We start from the raw sequence: 24080 nt of genomic DNA, 5'->3' as shown, positions 1-24080 counted from the left end.
TTCAAATCCCAATTCAATCACTTGCTAACTGGGCCTTAATTTAGCAAGTTACTTAACCTCTAAGTAGCTCAGTTTCTTCTCCTGGAAACTACCACCCAACTCAAAGCATATTTGAGGAATAAGTGAGATAAGCATTTGGTATAAAGGCTAGACCACAGTAGGAACAATTAATAAAAGAGATACAAGCTGCTACCATCTGAATGAAAACTAAAATTCATGTTAAAATCATCCACTTGTTTAGAATCTTCCTGACTGACTCAGCTTTGTAATACTTGAAGTGGAGAAAGGAAGGCTGCCTTTCAGCAAGGGGGAGTCCTCTGGGTGACCAAGGGAGTTACTCATTCTTGCATTAAAGTGAAAAAGATTCTTTTTGGGTTGCCACAACTTAGAAGGGGACACATTGTTCTCAGTTGATTCACCTTTTAAATTCCTAGTAGGGTGAAGTACAAGTCATTAAGAGCCCCAGACCATTAAACTCTAAAATATTTTTTCCTTGGACACTCAAATTAACAGTCAAATTGAGTTCAGATTAACTCAAAGGAGTCTTCAAGGAATTTGTCATTCCCTCTCTACTATTTCTCCATAAAAATGACTTTGGGGAAAGGGTTGGTTTCCTTAAAGGCTGCAGTTTTTGTGATTACCTCCAGGATCAGAATCCATGCACTTTTTTATAGGAATCAGAGATTTCATGATGATTAAAGGTAGCGGGAATCTTAGAAACCATCTCGTCCAATTCTCTTGTTTCACAGATGGGGAAACTGAGGCTCAGGGTGTTTTGTTGTGGTGGTGGTTTGGGTTTGCTTTTTTCAAAGTAACCAGGACCAAAATAAAAACCCAAGCCCAATTCTGGTTCAAAGTCCTTTCCATTCTGCCATGCTGCACCAAACACGATGAAAACCCTCCCAAGAAGTTGTCAACTCGGTTTAAGGAAATCAGGCATGTGAGGAATTCAAATAGTTCTCTCATCAAACAGACTAACTATACTTCCCACTAAGCAAGAGAAACCAAATTTGAGTATTTCCAGAATTAAGCCAGGAGACCAGGACCAAAATCACTCTCAGCTGTGCTTCCCATGCCTAGGTGAATACGGAAAACAGAGGAGAAAAGTAATGACCATTCCAACCACAGACTTTAAAATTCATGCTGCCTCTTAAATGCCTGTCAGCCACTCAAGACCCCTCCTACAGCATTTTGCCTAATATTCAAGTTATTTATAGGTTCAGTGTATAAATGGCATGAAGCAAGTGGATGGATAGTTTGATTCCAATCTTCCAGTGAGAAATCAGATTTTCTATATCAGCCTCACTTTTAAGTTTAGTTACCCATCTTACAAACTGAGCAACTATATTGGGCACCGTAACAAGTGCTGGATATACAACATCCATCCTGCTGTGGAGCTTCCTGTCTAGTTGGAGAAGCATAATAAACTCAAAGCATACAGCTTGTGTTAGTGTTATATGAAACGAAAGAAAGAACAAAGACAGAAGAAAATGGAAGAGAAGGAAAAGCCCTACTGAGACAATGTGGTCAGAGACAGCTTCTCAAAAATGATGACAATACTGACCTAAAGGATGGGATGGAGCAGCCACTCCACAAGCAGGCACTGGGTATTTCAGGCAGAGAAGGAGCTTCACAGAGATTCTTCAGCTGGAAAGAGCTGGGCATGTTCAAGGTACTAAAAGTTCACCAGTACAGTTAAGGCCCCAGAGACAAGGAGGAAGTGGCTTAAGAAGGTGCTAGATAAAGCAAGCACCAGATCATGCAGAGAGCCCCATAGACCATGGTAAAGAATTAGGATTGGCTGATTGATTGATTAATAATGGCAATGGAAAGGTACTGAATGATTTTAATCAAGAGAATAACAGTCTGGCCTACAGTCCTAAAATTTTTATCTGACTCTTGCGTGGAGAACAGTTTGGAAGAAGGCAAAAGTAGGAACAGAGAAAACAGTCAGGAGGCTACAGCAATAGTCCAGGTGAGACTGGATGGTGGCTTAACTCTTGTAGTGAGAGTGAAAATGGATCAGGTGGATAGATCCAAGTTAGAGCCAGCAGATGGACTGAGATGGAGTAAAAAGGCAGCATATTACCATTTAATGGTAGGAAAGTCTGACGTGTTTGGGAAGAGTTCCAAGAGTTTTATTTGGGACATGTTAAGTCTAAGAAACCTGTAAATAGAAATGTCCAGTACATAGCTGAACATACTACGTAGGAAATCAGGGGAAAAGTTTGGGCTGGAGCTATAAATTTGGAAATCGTCTATACAAAGATGGTATTTAACACCATGGTAAACGATAAGATCACTTAGGAAGAGAATTGAGAGAAACAGAAGAGGATCCAGGATTAAGTTACAGAAATACCAATTTAGAGGATGGGTAGAGAAGAGATCATCAAAGAAGAAAAGAAGAACCACCAGGCAGAACAAGCAGGAGGGAGTGGTCGACCAAATCCACAGGCATCAAGAAAAGAGAAAAAAATGTCGATTGAATTGAGCAACATGGAGGTTTTAGACAGTCTTGATAAGAAAAGCTCTAGTAGAGTGACAAGCTGAAGAGGGCTGAGCAATAAATTAAAATGTGTAGGGCTTCCCTGGTGGCGCAGTGGTTGACAGTCCGCCTGCCGATGCAGGGTACACGGGTTCGTGCCCCGGTCCGGGAAGATCCCACATGCCGCGGAGCAGCTGGGCCCGTGAACCATGGCCGCTGAGCCTGCGCATCCGGAGCCTGTGCTCTACAATGGGAGAGGCCACAGCAGTGAGAGGCCCGCGTACCGAAAAACAAAACAAAAAAATGTGTAGGTAACTCTTCCAAGAAGTGGAGAATTAGGCAGTAATTGAATGGGAATGAAGAGTGAAAGATGGGTATTATTATTAGGATGGAGGAATACCAGAGCTTGTTGTTAAGCTGTTGGGAATGATTCAATAGAGGAAGAGACTTATAATGCAGGAGAAAGAAGATGAAACAGTAAGGTTTGGACTTTGGATTAGAATCCCAGATATGCCACTCACTACGGATGCAAGCACAGGCAAGTTACTGCACCTCTCTGAGCCTCATCTCTAAAATGGGAATAATACTTACCTTGCAAAGTGGTTTTGAGGATTAGAAATAATGTATACAAAGTAACTGGCATCTAATAGGTACACAATGAAAATAATTACTATTGTTATGAAATTATAAGATTTGAGAGAGGGAATAGAAATATTTTGCTGTTCTGCTTATGACAGCTTCCTAGCAATGACCTGTTGGGCCACCTACTGCAAGGCGTCCATAAGAGCTGCTTCTCCTTTCCTTTACTGTATATGAGACATCAGGCAGGAATCAAGTTTTATCAAACTACCACATCTCCCAACCTTTAGCTACATGAGCCTCAAAGTTTCTTTCCATAAACACAACTTCCATCTGCCTAAGACTCCAGTTTTTCACATTCCCTGCTCAAAGATCCAAGTGGCAAAAATGGCATTGACCCAAAATGCCTGGGGACCAAGAGTAGGTCACACACTCTGCTCGAGAAACTCACTGGATAATTCTAAGAAGAGAGATCCCTCCACTCCCTCATCTACATGAGCCCGACAATGTAAAAATGAATCATAACTGGAGAATGAAAAAGTATCAAAACAAAACAAAGAATCAAAACTAGAAGGAACAGCAGAGATCTAGTTCAATTCCCTCATTTCATCCATGAAGAAACTAAGGTACTCATGGGAGAGGCCACTTGCCTCACGGCACAGAGCAAGTCAACGGCAGAACCAAAACTGTAACCTAGGTCTCCTGGTCGATACCCCAATGCTTTGTCCACTAAAGCCCAATTGCTTCATGGTTCTCAAATGCTACAGAAAATGACCATGGGGCACAGCTTAACCAAGAGCTTAAGCTAAATCAAGGGACTAAACCAAGGGTGGAAAACAAGGGATGCAAGTGGCCAAATGGATTCAGTTTTGAAAAGCACAGCAGGATGAATGCATAGAAGTGGAAGCGAGAGGAGAGATCTGGGCAGACATATACTAATGCACTAATCATGCGCCTTAGTTTCATTTTCTTTCAATTATCTGAATAAAAATGGGTTTCATTGTCTTCAGTTATCTGAATTTTCTACTTTTTTACAATAACTACATATTGCCTTTGAAATAAATGTTAAGAGTTTGCTTGGTGACTTTCTTTGTGGTGTGATGGATCTAACAACGGCAGTATGATATAGAACAAATATGATGGAACTGGAAGTCAGACAAACGTGGGTTCCCACAGCAGCTCCGCCACTTACCAATGGTGGGACCTTGGGCACATTAGCGAACCTATCTGAGCCTCTACTTCCTCATATGTGGCATTATGATAATGGCAACCTTGCAAATGTGTAAGATGTTAATGCAGGAAAAGAACACAACACAATGCGTGGCACATAACAGATACATAATAAAATGGTAAATAGCATTTGAACCACATTTGCATCTGTGATTACATCCTAAACCATTAAACTATGCCTCTGCCCTTGAAAAGATGTCATTTCACTTCATGCTCATGTCACTTGTGTGTACTAGTATAATTAGTAGGACAACTGAATCGTAGCTGGTTTTCTGGGTTCTGAAAGAAGATAAGCACAAACATGGAGAATAGCTTTTCCACCATCCAGTGAGTCTCTTGAGTGCTTTGACTAGCTGAAGCAGGTTGCCAGCTATCAAGAGCAAGTAAGTAGCACCACAATATGAAATGGTATTCAGATCTTTTTTATCTTTTTGAAGAGCCTGCTTTCATCAATAATAAAAACTTTTTGAGAGTGATACAGGGATCTCAGCACTGTCATTTCACTGCTCCTTTCCACCAAGTGCTTCAAGTACAGGATAGGGTAGAAAAAACTCTGGCTTGGGAATAAGATTATCTGTCCCCCCGCCCCCCGGCTCTGTAATTACATAGCTGTGACATAAGGAAGTCATTTCACCTCTATGGATCTTACTTTCCCTTCTGTAAAATGGGATGCTTAAGCCAGATGAATTTCAGCTTTAAAATCCTGTGGTCTTATTCCCACACATTTTCAAGGCCTCCTGTAGTCAGAGCCCAAGCTCTTTCGGCACACATTACCCTCTCAGCAGGAGGCTCCATCTGCTCTGCCAAATGATCTCTAGATCTCTAGGCTCATTTGCGGTTTCTCCTCTACCTTGCTCTTCAGCGCATGTGGGGTGTTGGGTTCTCCCTTCCACTTACCCCCTTCTTGCTGTCCTTGCAGTCTCAACACAAGCCTCACCCACTATATGATGTTTTCTCTGACCATCTCAGTCTTTCCCAACCTCATTATCTTTTTGGATAGATACTGTTTACTGTGTCTTCACAATACATTCTGGACTAGACTGAGAAACGCATGGACAGCAGAGCTCCAAGTCTGATACCATTTCCATACCACCCAACATAATGCTACACATTCTGAAACTTCCTTTGCTCTTTTGTAAAAGAGATACCACCGCCACCTATCTCCTAGAGTTGCTGGGAAGAATAAATGAGGTATTACTGTAAAAATGTCCGGCATGTTGACTAGAATCAATTAAGAACTGAAATACTAATTCCTTCTTTACCTCCCTCTATTTGGTGACTAGTTTTCCCACAAGGTGGTCTACTGAGAAATGTACTCATTTGGGAGATGGATGTCTAGACTGTGCTAGCAGCCTAAGCGGACCTTGGGCAAGTCACAATTTCTCTACAGCTTAGATTTCTTCCAATGATGATAACAGCACTTGTTCTCATCTTTTATGACAGAAGGATAAAATGAGATAACATATGAGAAAGCACTTTCTTTTGAAGAGCTACCAGCATTATTATTTTTCATAAGTCCTAGTTTCAGAAAGAAAAACCTTAAAACAACAGAAGAGACAGCAAGATGCCAATGTTAATGGGTGATTTGATGACGACTGTGAAAATCCCACTCTTGATATAGACTAGAAATGTCAGAAAGTTGTATTTACTGTTCCTTGAGGTAGAAAAGCACAGATACTGAAAAGATTAGGTAGCTTTCTTTTTTGAACGTAATCACCCGGGGCATTACTCATCTCCCATGCCGACATATTTTCTAAGTCAAACAATATCATAAATACCTCTGCGGGGCTTTGTGGGCCTCGGAATCTGGGCATATCCATTTGACAGTGCTAACTGTGAGCTAATAAAAAACAGTGACATTAGAACCTTTGTATTTTTTGTAAACAAACTTAATTATTATTATCTCTTCTGCAGTAAAGTATGCCACAGTTAGAAGTGGGGCAACAGAAGAGAAAAAATATAGTCCCCCAACTAAAGTGATTTTTTTGTATCAATAAAAGTTATCAATGCCTACAGAGTGCATAATACAATACAATGTAAGAAAGAACCATTGTATACAGTAAAGATTAAAATATATCCATAAAGAGACATTTCTGTCCCAAATTGTTTTGTGGAAAAAAAAATGAGGACCACGATTAGGGGAGGGTAATTTGGAGAGAAGCATTTTAGAAGAAAGATGTTTTTCTAACAAAATAAAGACATCAGCCGTTACTGGTGACAAAACAGATTTTAGCACTATAACTTAAGGACTCGGTTTATCTTCCATTTCAGAATGTAATCACCCAGACAGGTAGGTAAGTAAAGATGTATGTGTGGCATGTGATAGGGGGAGTGTGTGTGTGTGTGTGTGTGTGTGTGTGTGTGTGTGTGTGTGTGTGTTGGGAGGGATTTAATCTCATTGCTTATTTCTTCTAATATTAGTTTAAGTCATGTAAAAACATATCCTTATTTTTCTTTGTTAAATACCTAGCCACATTTTAAAAACATTTCAGCTTTATTAATTTGTATAAATATGCCCTTGCCATAATTTGTAATACATGTTATAAGCAACTGGAGGAGATTTCATGCATCACTAATTCATACATATAAATGTGAAGTTTGCATTAAACGTCTCTAAACAAAACCCTACTTCCTTGCTATTTTTAGAAGGAATAGGATAAAGAAGAGACAAGAAGACTCTCATTACAAAGGCTGACCCTCTTAAAATTAAGGCTATTCTGTTTTGAGCATCAACCTGCTACTAAAACAGCCCTGGTACCAGGATTTTAAAAGGCCCGAGTCTGGAAATACTACAATGGTTGATTGGCTTTAAAAAATAACATGTTAGAACCACAGAAAACAGTGATTATAAGTGGCTGGCAACATTCCAAAGCTGCTTTTTAGTACTCCTTTGCTTTTTAGTATTCTTTTAAACTCCTTTGGCTACCAGTTCTCATCTCACACCATTTTTAGGTTTATGCCAAATAAACCAGGACACTGCTACTACAAAGTGTAGAAAAGATCCAAGCAGTATACTACCCACACGCACTCTAAATCACTAAACTCTTTCAGGCCTGCCTCGTCTGGGTATACTAAAATATATGATAGAACCTTCCTGAAGATGGGCACATTGCATAGCTTTCTTGGAACAGATTATGGCACTTATTATTTATAATGATATCTTCTAAAACCTGTCACTAAAAGTGGAACTTAACATTTATACAGTCTAATAGTTCAATTTTCCATGAAGAAAACATTACGAATAGGCAGCAATCAAGTGAAAAAAATAAATGATTGCAAAAACAATGCTTAAACTGTAATGAAAACTACAACAGACCCTCCTTGAAAATAAGATTAAGATGACTGTTTTGTCATTTTATTAGCATTATTAGTAAATTATAGTTTTATAAGTTAAAAAAGCTCTTCTAAAATTGTTTTTAAAAATAAGCCATTTAAAAATAAGCTATTGGCTTGTTTAAAAATAAAAAAACAAAAAAAGACCCTCAGACTATTTTAATTATCTTCAAGTTCTGATATTCATACCACTTGAAGAAACAGTTAATCATAATGCAAATACTAAGGAAATGTTTAGATGATTTTTATTTTTTAATCTAGAAATCTATTGAAAATGCTTATTTCCCCAGAGATACCATTCTTAGACACCTAAACAAAATGCAAGACACTATTTGGCAATGTGCTTTTTAAATAGCTGAACACCTTTAAACAAGTTGGACCTATGCTGATTTAAATTTTAAGTTGAAGTCTAAGAAAAACAAAGTCTATATAATACTCATAAGGCCATGGAGTTATGTAATACAACTTGGTTAAGTCAAATACATTCCTATTTCAATAAAAATTAAATAGCACTGGATTAAATACCAACCATTCTTAATCATGGTTTGAGTCTGATAACCAAAATAAAAAATTTAATGTCATGCAAAATATATCTCACAAACTAACCAATGCAAAGCTCTAGGCTTTAAACTTTTTGATAGTGTCAATAAAATCCCCAGGAAAGGAGAATACTGCAACTCTCCTTGGAACATAGGTGTTTTAAATCATGGTTAAACAGACAGAATGTTAAGAATGGTATGGTTTTTATTTTCCATAGCAGGTTTATTGACACTTTTTTTTCTAGTAAAGTTTGAAAATCTGACACTACCTGTCCACATAGAAGGGGAAACAAAACTTGGTCAAAGTCTGTAGAACTTCCTGTGGAGAGAAAGAGAGATAATTTATACATCTAATGGGACCAATAAATCTAACATTAACCATGGCACACAATCTAGTAACTTTACCCTAAAGAAAGAGGAGACAGATGAAGAAATATGGGCTTTATCAATTACATGGGAGGAGCACCAGGCAGTCAATCATGAGAAATAATAAACATGATCAAACTTCATTAAAAATGAAAAATTAATCAAGAATCACACATGGGCAAGCAGCAGGAGCCGTGCAGGAAAGCTCTGAAGGGAGGGAGGCGGGTGGGTTGCTGAGTGTTAACACCCCTCCAGGGACCATCTCCAGCCTGACCATATGGATCAGAGTGAATAACACCGAGCCACATGGGTTTGGCCTGGCAGGGCCGCTGTTGCTGGCACCGTTTTTGCCTGTTACCTAGGAACAGAGGGGGCCAGGATTAGACAACGCTTCCCAACATCAATAGGCCAAATCACAAGCAAAATAGAAAACCAACTGGAAGATAATTGTCCCTGAACATTGTCAACTACATTTTTTTAGAGCTTAAAACTTTATTTACTTACTTTATAAAGAAGTTGCCATTTCTGGCATGAATTTATTTTGTAATCAAACTATAATAATTTTAAGTGTGCAGTATTTTTAGTCATTATCATTAAACGTCATTATCAAAATGGAACACACTTACCTGCTTGTAATTTATAAAAATCCAAAGCAAACTACCAGTTTAAATGTTTTTTTACAAATATGTAGGTACATAAAACCAAGCACATTACTCAGGGGAAGTATACAAAAAGGGTACAAAAAAAAACCCAGAGTGACATTTCAAAGACTTATTCATAAAAGAGAAACTTCTAACATTAAGAATACTATATGAGACACAACATACAGTGGTGTGTGACTTTTCCCAATAGATGCATTTCACGTACGCAGAATATATACAAACAGCAACACACAGACCCAAGTAATTAATCATTACTTCCTTCATAGAATTTTCTCTAACTTGACTTAAGTTTAACTGCAGACTTGGACAGACCACAGTTGGTGCTTATCATAAGTTCATAGACCAATGTTATAAATTTTTAAAAAGTATTCCTTTCATGCATTTGATTTGCTTTTTAACTATTTAAAATCCAACTTCAAGACAAAATGAAGAACACATTTTTCAGTCATTGAGAAGCTGGTTCAAATTAAAACAAACCTGCCCATTGCAAATCCTAATCCAAGTGATAAATTAAAGATCAGTTTACAAATGTAGCACTTTTCTAACCAATAATAATGAATTATCAATGCTAACTGAATTGATGCTTCTCGCTTCATTTATTTTTAAAACCAGTTCTATCACTCAAGAAATAAACCACATCAATCTAATAACCCACTCAATGAAGCAGAAAGCACATTGACTTTCTCTGCCAGAGCATGTTCTGCCTACATAATTCAATTGAGCATATCCTATTTTTTTAATATCATTTTGGGCTGGGTGTATATCATAGCACTGTTAAGGCACGTCATGATACAGTAAAGGAACAGAAAAGTGAAAAAGGAAAAAGGGTGGGTAAGAATACTTCAGCATATCCTGAGGCATTACTGATACATTAATTAATTTCATAATGTGGCATATTCATAAGACCATACACATACTGTTTTAAAACTCATAGTACAATAAATTGCAATAGGTAATGGGGAATCAGAAGAACAGTAGCAATTTTTCAATGCATAATGTTATTATCAGGCAAATATTGGCAAAGAGATCATACAACACATTCATTTTAATGTCTGCAGTTTTAATTATAAAATATATTATAACCCCCATAAACAAAACTCTTAGGACTTACACACAAAAAGAAATTCCTTACAAATTCCTTTCACGTCAAGTTTCAAATACCACAAAGCATTGCTTGACTTTAGTTTATGTACCAAGCATTCTTGAAAACTCAGTCCCCAGTGCTCACTCATTGCGAACACCAGCTACAAAGACATTTACCCTTTACCCTTCAAAAGTTACAGGTGCAGACGTACGCCTCTACTCTATGCTGGAGTTGAGCTGACAAAAGCCCTCAAGATTTTTGAAAGAAAGGACCCCCATGGCTACAGCAGAGTCAGAGAAATCTAATATGCCCAACTTATTACTCACTACAATACAGAAACTACTTACCACTTTCTAATGTCAAGAGTAATAAGCAACCATGAACTTGTCTGTCAGATAATATTAGAACAAATATCAAAATACTCAATGTAGGCTGAGTATAACCCACCTCCCAAGAGCTTTCCTTTTTACCCAAGAAATCAGTGATAAGTCTAATTAAGCAATGGGGCAGGGGGAGGGGAGGAGGGAAGGGAATATAGGCAAATGTAGGCACATGTTTGTGCATTACAATATGTTTCTTCATGTTTGTGATATTACAAGAGTTTGATATTCCAATTTAAGTCAAACAGCACAGTAGTGTGCTGTCAGAGGAGAAAACAAAAACGAGCATTGCTCTGTGTTAGGCAAATTCACACATTATCTCAATCAGAACTGAAAAATCAAACTTCTCAGTTTGGGAAGGGGAGGACAGGAACAGGGAGGGGAAAACAAGTAATGTTTCCTGTAAATAAAAACTGCTGAAATAAACCTATTTTTCTTAATACTGATGTTTTCCCCATATATAAACAGGTAACTACCTTATCCTCTCTTTCCAAAGAAAAACACAATTACTTCAATATGAAAAGTACCACTCTCTGAGAGAGGGGACTTTAAAACCCTGATTTAAACATATTTTGAGCATCATGCTTATAGCAGAGTGTCCCACAGTCTTTCAATATTAATTTTACTGGGAAAACAGTCACTAGCCAGTTACCAACCCATTTTTCTCTCTTGAACCTGTGTCTTTGGCTAGGGAACTTTCTTTGTAGAAAGTAATTCTCCTGTTTTCTTCTCTCTCTCTCTCTCTCTCTCTTTCTCCCTCCCTCCCTTCCTCGCCTACACAAGCTCTTGCAGACAACCAGCCTCAGTACAACCTCAACTGCCACGTAAATCATAAATCGGTTCTTGGAGATGCAATACAGCTGATGAAATGTAAATGACCTCGTTGCTAAGGCAGGGGGTGGGGAAGATTGTGCCAGCTCTCCAGATCAATTCCCAAGTTTATATTTTCACAAATCTTTTTATGTACAGTTTGATTTTTTAACATTTTAATGAGCAAAAAAAGTGCATCTATAGTAGCCAGTCACCACAGTTAAAGTGCAGGGCATGAACTAGATCCCAGGAGGGAACCAGTCCACCATGTCACCACTGGCTTTAGGACATTTGCCACCTGGTTCCATGTCCCCAGGTTCCAACTCTTTTCATAATCAAAACACTGCTGACATTATAAACCCCAGACGGGTTTTCTAAAATCCCTCCCAATCAATATATCCAACACATAACTTATTGGAGACAACACTGAGCTCATTGATTAAGGTGAGTTCAGTAGCAAAGTTTTCAAAATAAATGAGACAAGAATACAGCATTCAACCCCTTTGTGTCACCAGACAATTTATGAAATAGGCAATTTCCAAAAGGGCTTTTCTTCCCAACACAATATACAATACTTCATGTGGGAATAAGTAAGAGCAGAAGGGGCGGGGGGGAGCGTGGAGGGCAGGCAGTTGCACTAACCTTTCAGTTATGGGTATGTTAAGCAGCAGATCGCACAATGCAGTGGAAAAGCAACAATATCTACAAAGCTCTGCCCACAAGGAGATAGCAAATCTCAGAGTGTGAACCAAAATATGAAATCAACAACCCTAACACTGGATTCATTTGCAAGTGAAAATCAGAAATGAATTCAAGATTCATCTCGGTCTTCTTTGGGTTCATTTCACCCAGTTTGAATTCTCATACAGTCAGAAGGCCCGTCAAGGGAACTTATTCCAATCTGGACAAAGTCGATTATGTTCTGATGAAACTGAGCTATTCCCTTAAAAACCTGGTAAAATTTTACATTTATAATATTATCTATAACAGAATCCCATCTGGAGGCAAAACTTCGAAGACTAAATTTGATGTCGTTAACAAGGATTATTAATAATGAGAGGCTAGGGCTTCCCTGGTGGCGCAGTGGTTGAGAATCTGCCTGCCAATGCAGGGGACGCGGGTTCGAGCCCTGGTCTGGGAGGATCCCACATGCCGCGGAGCAACTAGGCCCGTGAGCCACAACTACTGAGCCTGCGCGTCTGGAGCTTGTGCTCCGCAACAAGAGAGGCCGCGACAGTGAGAGGCCCGCGCACCGCGATGAAGAGTGGTCCCCACTTGCCACAGCTAGAGAAAGCCCTCGCACAGAAGCGAAGACCCAACAGAGCAAAAATAAATAAATTAATTAAAAAAAAAAAAAAAAAATGAGAGGCTAAACCAATTCCCCCTGAATTTGGAGGGCGGGGTGGGAAGGTGTATGAGATCTGCAACAGCCATCAGTTCAGATGTCAAATACTTTGTTTTCATTACTTCATTGAAGCCCATAAAAAAAATTAGTTGTATTTGGCAGATAAAAACAAATGACAGTCAAACACAGACATATGCACCCCACAAATAAATGCCATCTGAAAGACAAAAGTGCAGGCTGATTATAATGTCCACTGGGGTTACAGAATGTTGGGAGATGAGGCGCGTTCTCAGTAGTCCAAAAGGAAAAAGAAAATGTGTGCAGGAAAACATTTAAATAGAGCAAAGAGACTGCTTGAATAAATTAATGTATTTTGAAATATGTAAAGCTACAATCACCCTCTTTGGAAATTGCTGGTATAGTGGTCGATAATTCACCTTTGTCCAAAAAGGAGTGAAGGAGGAAGAAGCAGGAAGACAGTAGGAGAGCACTTCCTGAGTCCCTCATATCTAATTTATTTGTTCATTTCAGAATGTAGATGTGTGAGGAAAAGATCATTGGAGCCCAAATTCCTAAAATACTCTATTTCTATGTTTAAAAAAAATTTTTAATAGCATGAGGTAAATGCTGACCCTCTAAGTCCTGCAAGTGAGATCAGTGCAACTGACTTGAAAGAAGAGGCTTTGATTGATGATCTCAAAACTCAAGTTGAAAGTTGAAAACAGAACACACACAAAATCCAAACATACAAAAAAGCTAACAAAATTTCTACCTTAAGCCATTTCAAGTTAAAACCAGGGACTCCAAGTGAAAGCTAACAGAGGTTTTAATGCTTATGATTCAGAAGAGTAAAACAGAATGGTAAGAAGTTCTTAGAAGCTTAATTAGCACCAAGTTCAACAATGTTGACCAGAAATTTCCTAAATATGAAAACAGGAAATACAATTTTTCTCCTTCCCTATAAATGTCAAATTAAACCCAAGATCCATACTATAGTTACAACCAAACTTTTGTTTTTTTCCAGTGAGAAAAGGCTTTGAATAAGGGATTTTACAGAAAGGCCTTTCAAGATCCGAACATAAAAGCCGGGTCAAATTTCTAACAACGCTGCTCAAATGCTACAGAGTCTGCTTCTTTTCTTTGCTATACTTCAATATTTACTCTCAGTTCACTTTTTATAAACTTTAATTTTGAGTCATGCATATGTTATCATTATGCTAACTTGTGTAATATCTAATATGCATAGTCAATGTTGTAATTCAAAAATTAAATTACAATAAGATATAGAAATTCACCATTTTCTATACAATGTATCATGTAAACTTTATATCTAAATTATCAAGGACACTAAGTATATAGGTGGAATGCTTACAACAGCAGAAGAGCCACCTCTAGAACTACTTTTAAGTGTAAATCTTCATGACTTTTGAAGTCTAAAGTAAAAATACTGAATCTTATAAAAAAAAATTTTTAATTTAACACAATCACTTTATCCTTTTGTATCCTTCCCTTTCTTCAAAAATTACTTAAAGTTGTCCCCAAATTACGATATTATATAACATCCTATATTCTCGGATTTCATTTTATTAACTTTAAACCTTACAGCAAAAGATTTGAAAATGAGAGAGCTATATTTATAAGCTCAATGTTACACACCAATAAACTCTGTGACACTCTTTCAAATACTTCTAAAATGAATAAATGATTTGGTTTGAATCTCTTGCAATTAGCATTCAGTGGTATCGGTAATATAATTCCTTGCACTTAATAGTATTACTCTACAATATTTTGCTTTGTTCATTTCCTTAGACATTTGAAATCCTATTATCTGAACATTTATGTTATGAATTTATCTAAAAGAAAGAAAGGTTGGGGAAAATGTGGGGGCAGGGGGGAGGAATGGTTGGTGGGGGACACACAAGTCAGCACATACCAAAGGAATAGAGTCCCAACAGTGAAACTACAAACATGATTTCACTGAAGAAGCAACTTGCCCTCAGGAAGATACCATTAAAAAAAAAAAAAAAAAAGAGGACTAATAGAAATACTATTTTATAAGCATATTAAAACCTGTCAGCTTTTAAATATTTTAAATGCACACAAAAATGTGCACAGATGGGCAACTGTTTTACTTACATTTGTCTAGAAAAAAATCTTTCATTATCAAGCTCAAAGTCCTTGAATTTTTTAAACTTAATTGTGCCTCTATTTCTTAGAATTCATACCCCAAGGCCAAAGCTTTCCTGCCACCAGTCCTTCAAATCTGGCTTGGACATTACACGGGAGGAGGCTCCAAGCCTCCCTGAGGTCTCACTGCTTTTACAACACGCGAAAAAGCAGTCGATAATGGGCCCATGCTGAATTCACTGCTCTCCACGTCTCCTCTTGGGACACAAGCCTAGCAGATGTGATAAAAACTGTGTCAGAGAAGTGGCTCTAGTTTGTGCCTTAATGACAACTTAAACCTCTAAACCAATACAACCAAAGGACTAACAGAACTGGCTGTTACCTCTCTCTCCTGCCAATCTTCGAATATCTCTGAACTAAATTAGCACCTCTACCCACAACATCCCTTGCCACCCCACAAAATCCATTCTAATTTTAAAAAATAAATGAATTCAGCAAACACATCGGCAACATGAGTATCTGTGCTCTGTGTATATGTATGTATGTATGTGTGTGTGTGTGTGTCCTATAATTAAGCCTTAACACATATTCCATGTAGTTTATATTTTCTCAAGGTATGATTGTACATTCAGATATCTTAAAGGACTGCCTGGTGTATTTCCTCTGATTACCATCCCAATAACCATATTAACACGTACAACCGGTAGCCTTACAGTTTCCCAAAAGCCCCTTAAGGTCTAACAGTTATTTTTAAATATGTTCAACCATAGGAAAGAAAAGTGATATTCTGAGTTACTGAAACATTCTAACTATTAAAATTTATACAGTGGATTTTTAAAACCATGGGTAGTTATACTTTAACTTGTAAGAACCCTTTGTCTAACCTAATGATATGGTACCAAAAAAATAGATTTAAATGTGTACTTCTGATAACATTTTCTAAATTCTATAATTCAGCCTTCAGATGATAGGCCTTTTTACCCAGTATCTTGAAAGCCTATTCAATCACAATTGCATACCCACTTAATCAGCAATCATTGTTCTGGGATGCAGGACTTTGTTGTCAAGACAAGCACCAAAACCTTAAAAAAATTTTTTTCAGAACTGGCATAAGAAAAAAGTGATCTTTGTCAGACAAGGACAAATTTATGCAAATCTTTTATAAACATTCACAAACATTTATTTAGCTTTTGAAATGTTGGCCTCATTTGAGAGCATGAAAATGAGGGGGAAGTAGGAAAACGCAAAGGACAGCTTAGAAGCTGGCACGCTACATAAATATTCAGAAGGAAGATTATAGGATTCATGTTAGGCTGTCTTAGGCTTCTCCAAAGTCCACACAGAATAGCAAAGAACAAAACTAACGAGAAGTACAGCAGATGTTAGACAATGCATCAGCCTCTTTTCCTCTCTCACTTGGCTATACTTGGACGCTTTTATATTTTCTTTCAATATGGTTAGGTCATTCAAGGATTCTCCTATAGACTATGTATTGTGGCTACAGATCTATAAGCTGGAGGTCTGTCAGCCTTCCAAAAGTTTCCAATGAAAAGGCATTATGCAAATTCTACCTCTCTTACCCTCTTTCAGGGGGGAAAAAAGCCTCCAGTATGCAGTCATCGGAGTATTGGAAGCCCCAGCCTTCATTTCTGTATAGCTGTGTTTGCCTCAGGGCCACGCTGCTTGTTTTGACAGTGGATCCCCCTAGATAGTTGGGATTAGTCGAGCTTGTTTAGATAAACTTGAAATCAAGGCCTTCTCTAGGTAGACAGCTAGATGCAGCTACCGAGTTTCCAGCTGCCTCCTCCTTTCATCCCCAAACAACTGGAGATTCACAGTAGCTATCACAGCCACAGGCTATGTCACATACAAAGGTACAAAATTAAAGGCTGCTAAAAGAAGCCTTTGTAAGTCTTAGTGCTAAAATAAGGAATCTGTACTGCTTGGTTTATACAAATTATTCTAGCACTACCAGTACGGAACTGAAATCATCAGTTAACAAGGCATATTAATCAAGATTCCCAGCTTCTTCAAATAGACAGGATGATAGTTTGATAATATACTTAACCTTCTGCTTCTTAGCTCTTGTACGAGAGTAATCACTTAAAATGTTAAAAAGGAAATAATAGGCTTTATTTATCCAGTGGCAGGGGATGTCAGACACTGTCAACAAACACTGTGAGCAGAATATGAAAATCAAAATGTAAATATCAAATCCGCTTTTGAGAGGGAATTATTTAGCAATTGATTAGATAGGGCCTCGGTTCACAGTCATTTCCAATTACAGAACTGTTTCATAATCAACTTTTATTTCCCACCACTTGCAAATTCTGATGCAACAATATCAGGAGGATTCAAGAACTGAGGAAATTTATACTCAGAACAGAACAGATCGACGACATCTCATTACAAAGACAGAAGGCAAGTGATATCAAACACTATTGATATAAAAAAGTATACAATTCAAATAGTTTTCTAAAATCTACTACTCAAAGATTTTACTCTTTTGCAACTAGAAAATGTCTCTTCAGAGGGCCAGCAAAATACAAAGAAAATAATTCAGTTCCACATATATGTTTTATTTCACTTTGCATATCTTGCTCCAACACGTCAATGCTAGTGTTTACCTGAGGCTGCCTGGGATAAACTTAACACAACCGAAATAGGTTTAAACATTTTCCAGAACTATTCTATGATAAACCATACAGTACAGAAGGCCTCTGACCATACTGTCAAGTCACATAAGGCAGTCTTCAATCAATCAAGTTCATATATCACCAAAGAAAATGTGCTCTCATAATTTAACAGCTAAGTCACTATTTAAAAGAAAAGCCTTAAGACATGTAAGACATTCTAGAACTGCAGTCATCATTTGAGGTTTTCTTATGAAATTTTTGGTTTATTTCATATACAACTTACAAACTAAAGAAAGACTCAGCAAACTTTTTCTATAAAGGGTCAGGTAGTAAATATTTTAGGCTTTGTGGGCCACTTATGGCCTCTGTCACGGATTCTTCTGTTTTTGTTTTTTTTTTCCAACTCTTCAAAAAAGATAAAAATCATCTTAGCTCAAAGGCCACAAAAAACCAGCCCCAACCTCTGATCTAGAGTGTCAAGGAGCTGGTCACACAGCATTACCCAAACAAACTCACGAACACCCAAAAACTCAAATTTAGAAATTCCTGAAAGGTAAAATGACAATGTCAATCCTGCTGGTTCTCTGGTGATCCAACAATTCACACATGATTATTGCTAAACGGCCAAATGTCTACTGCATACAAACATACTCTCTTTTGGAAAAATCACTTAAAATACAAAAAAATACAAAGAATTAAAAAGAAAACATATTTCCACTACTCAGAATTCACAGCTGTTTTGTGGCATGGACTCTTCAGCGAAACAATTCCTTCTTATATTAACAGTTCACTACTACAGTTTAGGTCCAGGAGTTTTCTTGACAGATAAATCATGCTCTCTGGATTCTCAAGAGCTCTTCAATTTGAGAGTTATTTTGTTTATAATATTTTAAAAATTAATTTACTGAAGTATAGTTGATTTACAATGTTGTGTTAATTCCTGCTGTACAGCAAAGTGATTCCATTGTTTACAATATTTTAAAAAGCAATATTAAAAGAGAAGAAAGCTTTTTCTGGTGCTTTCCTCACCACATTCAAACACGTTATATGTACACCCAACGTTCTGTTAGATGTAGAAGGGCCTCTTCCTGCCCCTCTCACTTCTCAATTTCTGCCCCCCCAACTCCTTTCCCTTATATGTGTTCCCAGGAATTTATCTTCCTTCTTCTCTCTCTGTATCCTCCTCCATTAACATAGTCTACTTATACTTTAATTTCAATTACCATCACTGTGTAAATGACTCAGATTCAAATCTTCATTTATAAACTACCTCTCCAGCTCCGGGCACCCATTCCAACTGCCTTTTGACAGTTTTGCCCCATGTCCCATAGGTACTTCAGGCACAACATGTCGAAAATCTAGATGTACCATCTAGGTCCTGGTAAGCTGCTGCCTGCTAATCCCTTTCACCCCATCAGAACAAGAAAGAATCTCACTACTAACACTTGCTGGGGGACAGATGATCCATTCATGTGACTTTGATTCAAATATTTGCTGTGGTTGTTGAATTTCAAAATAACTCTGAAGAAACCTTCCCAAGTGTCAATTAACAAGGAAGGAGACAAGGGAGCCCCAGAAATCAAGAATATTTCCAAGTCATCTTAGAAAAGAAAACTGATATATTTCCCTAGGCAAGATAATACATTTAGTACCAGGCAATGTGCTAAAGACCCTGTCTGCATGGAGTTTTTGATCTAGTTGAAAGACGGATGCTATGCAAAGGAATACGCTAATACATTGTTGGAACTGTGACAGAAGCTGTGAAAGAACAGAAGAAAGTGCTCTAAGACAAAATGACAGGGGCCTGAATTTAGATGGAAGGGTCAAGAAAGGCATCTCAGGACACGACATTTTGAGCTGAGACTTGAGGAATGAGCAGGTGTTTACCAGCCAAAGATTGCAAGAGGGATAGGGAGAAGAAGCCCAAGAACAAGTAAATAACAGCATGAGCAAGGGCCACTGAACAACAGCCCTTGGCACATTCAAAGAACTAAAATAAGCCTGGCATGTTGGATCAGAGGAGGCGAGGGAGAGTGGCAGAAGATGGGGTTAGGTTGGCAGAGGCCAAATCACGCGCGGCCTTAGAGGGCATGTTAAGGAGTCTGGACTTGATTCTTGCGTACTGGAAGTCACTAGGAGGGTTTGAATCTTTTGCATCCCACCTGCATGTCATTTCCTAACCCCTCTGTCTACTCCCAAGTCTTCTAGAGTCCAGGGGGATTCAGAAGCTATTCTCACTGAGCTCCTGTCTCCTGAATACCCGTGCTACTCCTATTGCCGTCATTCCTATCATCAGACTGTCCATAGATCTCAAGACCCTCCGTTTCCACAGGAAGGGACAGACACACAACTGGATGCCTGTCAGGCCACTGAGATGGAAGAGGAGCCTCACACGGGAGCCTTAATAATAACCCTGGCAGCAGGGAGAGGGGTTGTGGTTGAAGACAGCAACATAGGAACAGTAATAGATTTGAATAGGACCAGCTTAAATCTCCCTTCAGAACCTAACAGTCTACATGTCTTCTTGTTTAATCTTCATAGGAAAGCGGTGAGACCACATGGACCAAAGGAGAATTGAGTTTGTCAAAGAATCAATATTTATTCTTGATGTAGAAAATGAAAGGAATAGAGAAAACTATTAAAGTCTGTATAAATGTAATATGAGTCGTTCCTGTCAAGGGTTTACCATTTATGACTTAAAAGCTAAGAATTATGTATACAATTTAAGGTATCTAATTGATTTACCTAAGTTTCTTCTGTTTCAGCCTGTATTTTGTTTCCCAAATACCAATAGTCATCTGCTCTCTGGAGAGGGTTAAGTGACAAGTGGAAGGAGACTGACAAAGCAGCTAATAAGTGTCACATCCTGTGCTAGAAGCTTTACATATACTCAGTGATCCTACCAGTAATCTGATGTTGATATTATCACCCTCTTACACATGAACTGAGGCCTTGAAAGCCAAGTGAAATTACTTTCAGGTAGAATGGTGAAGTAGCTTGCCTAATTGGAAATAGATAGTGATGGAAAAGCTAAGATTCAAACCCAACTTCAATCTCCTAGGAGCTCAAGCTCTTCCCACCTTGCTTTCCAATTGCAGCAATGGAGTAAAAGATTTTTGTTGTTGTATCAAAAGGTCTTAGGTTAGGGTAACGTTATGCACCAGCTTGCCCAGAACATCCTGGTTACACTCATTATCTCTGTGTCATCATGGTGCACCCTTCTGCTCTCACAAGTATCCTGGATTGGATGCTACGGTCATTAGTCTTAGAGAGAGGGAAAACCATGGCTTGTCTGAAGGGTACTGAAAGAACAAATAGATGTTCCATCTGCCTTGTAATGGGAAACTGGGGAGTGGTGTTAGAAGAGTTAGTTTTTATCTTTTGACTCCAGGCTCTTTATCCACATTAAGGAGTTATCTACATTCTAGGGCTTAGTGCAATACCAGACATCAACAATTACATGGAAACAGCAAAATCTTCTCTTTGCTTCATTTTCCTCATGCTACATTAGAAAACATGTATTAAACTAGACTAATGCAGGTACTGTGTACACATCATGCCTAATTCTCCTACAAAATCCTCATTACTTCCTTGTTTTATAGATGAAAAAAAATGATGCTGAAAAAGTAAAGCCTTTGCCCAAAGTAACATTTCCAAAGCCAAATCTCATATAACATGGGGATACTTGCCTTCTACTTTTCTTTGGGCCAAATATACCCCAAAAAAAGGCACTTAAAATTTTTAGGGGGGATGATATTTGTTAAGAAATAAGTGAATAATGAAAAGTATTTTAGCTGCCATTAAATCTGTTTATAATAACAGATACATTTTTAAAATGCAAAAATATTTCTCAATTTACCAGGGGTTTAGATCTCTAGGAATGATAAGTATCTGGCAGGTTGGAAGAGTTCTCTAATAAAAATAATGTTCTTACAATTACTGCTGACACTTCTAAAACTAGATGTTACTAACAAGGCATCATGTTTGAAATATATTCAAATATAAGAATCTTAAATTCCTCTCTGTTAGGCAAGGTGAGACTTAATAAATGTATGTTTTGGTTTGTCCTACTTTGTTCAAATTCTGAGCCCAAAGATCACAGTGTGAACACTATTTGGTTGTTTATTATTATATATCAAATATTTGGCCTATTAGCATCCATGTACAGTACCAGGTCCTACAGATGTGGACATGTAGCAGGCAAGAATTTCTGACTTTCTGCCTGGGAGAGAGAAAGGATACATAAACAAGTATGTGTAATAAAGGGTTTTAAGTTTTCTGAAAGCATGGTCAAGGAAAAATGGCAGGCACTGTCAGGTCTACCCAGGGGATATCAAAGACTCCTCAGAGCTCGTGACATTTGAGATGACTTTTTTTTTTTTTTTGGTTTTTTTTTTGGTTTTTTTGCGGTACGCGGGCCTCTCACTGTTGTGGCCTCTCCCGTTGCGGAGCACAGGCTCCGGACCCGCAGGCTCAGTGGCCATGGCTCACGGGCCCAGCCACTCCGCGGCATGTGGGATCCTCCCAGACCGGGGCACGAACCCGTGTCCCCTGCATCGGCAGGTGGATTCTCAACCACTGCGCCACCAGAGAAGCCCTGAGGTGACTTTTGAGAGTTGGGTCAGCATTTACTAGACAAGCAGACTAGATATTTAAAATATTATATAAATATCTAATATTTAATAATACTTAGAATATTATAGAAATAAAACTATAAAATATTACATAAAAACATTCCAGGGATAAAAGCAATGTGAAACAATATTATATATTTCACAAGGTTGATATAAAAGTAAATGATTTTTGGTAAGCTCAATTTTATTTAAAAACAATCTTAATTATCCTTTCCATTTCTACCCACACACACATACACACACATACACAGACATATACATACATAGTTCAAAGTCTGGGCTTCATGTTATCTCACATTTGAAATCTGAAACTGACAGTTTCAGTCAGTTAGACAGTTAGACAGTTTGAAATTATGGTAGCTAGAGGAATCTTAACTCTACTGCATATAAGTATTTTTAAAATGAAAGTTAACACAATAATAAAAAGTACTACATGCAACCAAAAAGGCTAATTTACAAGGACAGTGGGACCCATTACTAAATTCTGAGGTTTTGAAAATGGAAAGTCTCAATACAGCTTTCACAACAGAAATAAAAGTAATTAGTTACTTAAAATCCCTTCATCACCATTTAAAGAGTTTCCATATTTTCCATACATTTTAGAACATAAATATTCAGAAACTGTTTCTGGTTATCTCTTCATCTTTACTTGACAAATTTCTCTTACCTTTGTGACTTCTCTAAATTTTGCTATAGAACAGTGTGGGCTTAGAAAGAAAAGATTTTTCAGAATTCTTCCTAGGATCACTCTGAAATTCTAGAGGCAAATTTATCACACATAATCCTAATACCTGATAAAACAAAACCAGATTACCCTGCTACCTTGAATCTACCCCCTAAAAATAGTAGGCACTCTATAATAATTGGTTATTATTAAATGCCAGGTATTATTCCGAGCACTCTACACATTTAAAATCACTTAAACCTCAAAAGAATCCTGATATCTTTACTATGATTATCTCTAGTTTACAGGTGAGAAAATGAAACCCCAAAGAGGTAAATCCCAGTAAATGACAGAGCTGGAATTCAAACCCAGTCTGGCTCCAAAGGCCATGCTCTGTACTATCCTTTCTGGAATCGGAACTCCTTAGCAAGTATGTCTGTGTATTACATACTTTATATTCACCATTATTCACTGGCCCCTAATTTATCCTAGCTGCTGAGAAGAGCCAGTAACACTGACTATAGTCATTCCTGTACTTGAAGAGTTCATAGTAAATAAACAATACAATGTAAGGAGTCAATGCTCCAAGTGCTCTCCAAGTGCTGAGGATAGAGTGACTAATTTAGTCAGGGCAAGTTTCACAGAGGAATTGATATAAGCAGGGCATTTAATGCTGAAAAGAAGTATATTGGATGGGAGGGGGAACTGAGGAAGGCATTTTAACCATAAAAACTTCTTGGACTTGCTGGGTCATATGGTAGTTCTACTTTTAGTTTTTTAAGGAACCTCCACACTGGTCTCCATAGTGGTTGTATCAATTTACGTTCCCACCAAGAGTGCAGGATGGGCCCCTTTTCTCCACACCCTCTCCAGCATTTATTGTTTCTCGATTTTTTGATGATGGCCATTCTGACCAGTGTGAGGTGGTACCTCATTGTGCTTTTGATTTGCATTTCTCTAATGATTAGTGATGACTAACACAACATTGTAAAGCATTTATACTCCAATAAAGATGTGAAAAATAAATAAATAAATAAATAGTAGCAACACCAAAAAAAAAACAAAAACAAAAAAAAATCTTGGGTGAAAATATAGAGGTGGGAGAGAGCTAATCATGCTGGGAAATAGACATTCTATGTCTGGTTATGAAGGGAAGTGGTAGGAAACCAGGCTGGAGGTTGGGGCAAGGACAGACTGTGATGGGCC

General features: G+C 37.9%; 1 protein-coding gene across 4 annotated transcripts in view; it reads right to left on the bottom strand.

The window, feature by feature from the left end:
• Positions 1 to 24080, bottom strand: part of DENND1A (DENN domain containing 1A) — a 543444-nt gene that overhangs the window by 365822 nt on the left and 153542 nt on the right. For all 4 annotated transcript variants that reach the window (XM_060100633.1, XM_060100635.1, XM_060100634.1 and 1 more), the window contains exon 4: positions 8436 to 8485. In XM_060100633.1, coding sequence (XP_059956616.1) covers positions 8436 to 8485 — 50 coding nt within the window. The remainder of the gene's footprint in view (positions 1 to 8435; positions 8486 to 24080) is intronic.

This window comes from Mesoplodon densirostris, chromosome 6 (assembly GCF_025265405.1).
Source record: "Mesoplodon densirostris isolate mMesDen1 chromosome 6, mMesDen1 primary haplotype, whole genome shotgun sequence".
NCBI lineage: Eukaryota > Metazoa > Chordata > Mammalia > Artiodactyla > Ziphiidae > Mesoplodon > Mesoplodon densirostris.
This window is presented reverse-complemented; position numbering and strand designations above follow the sequence as displayed.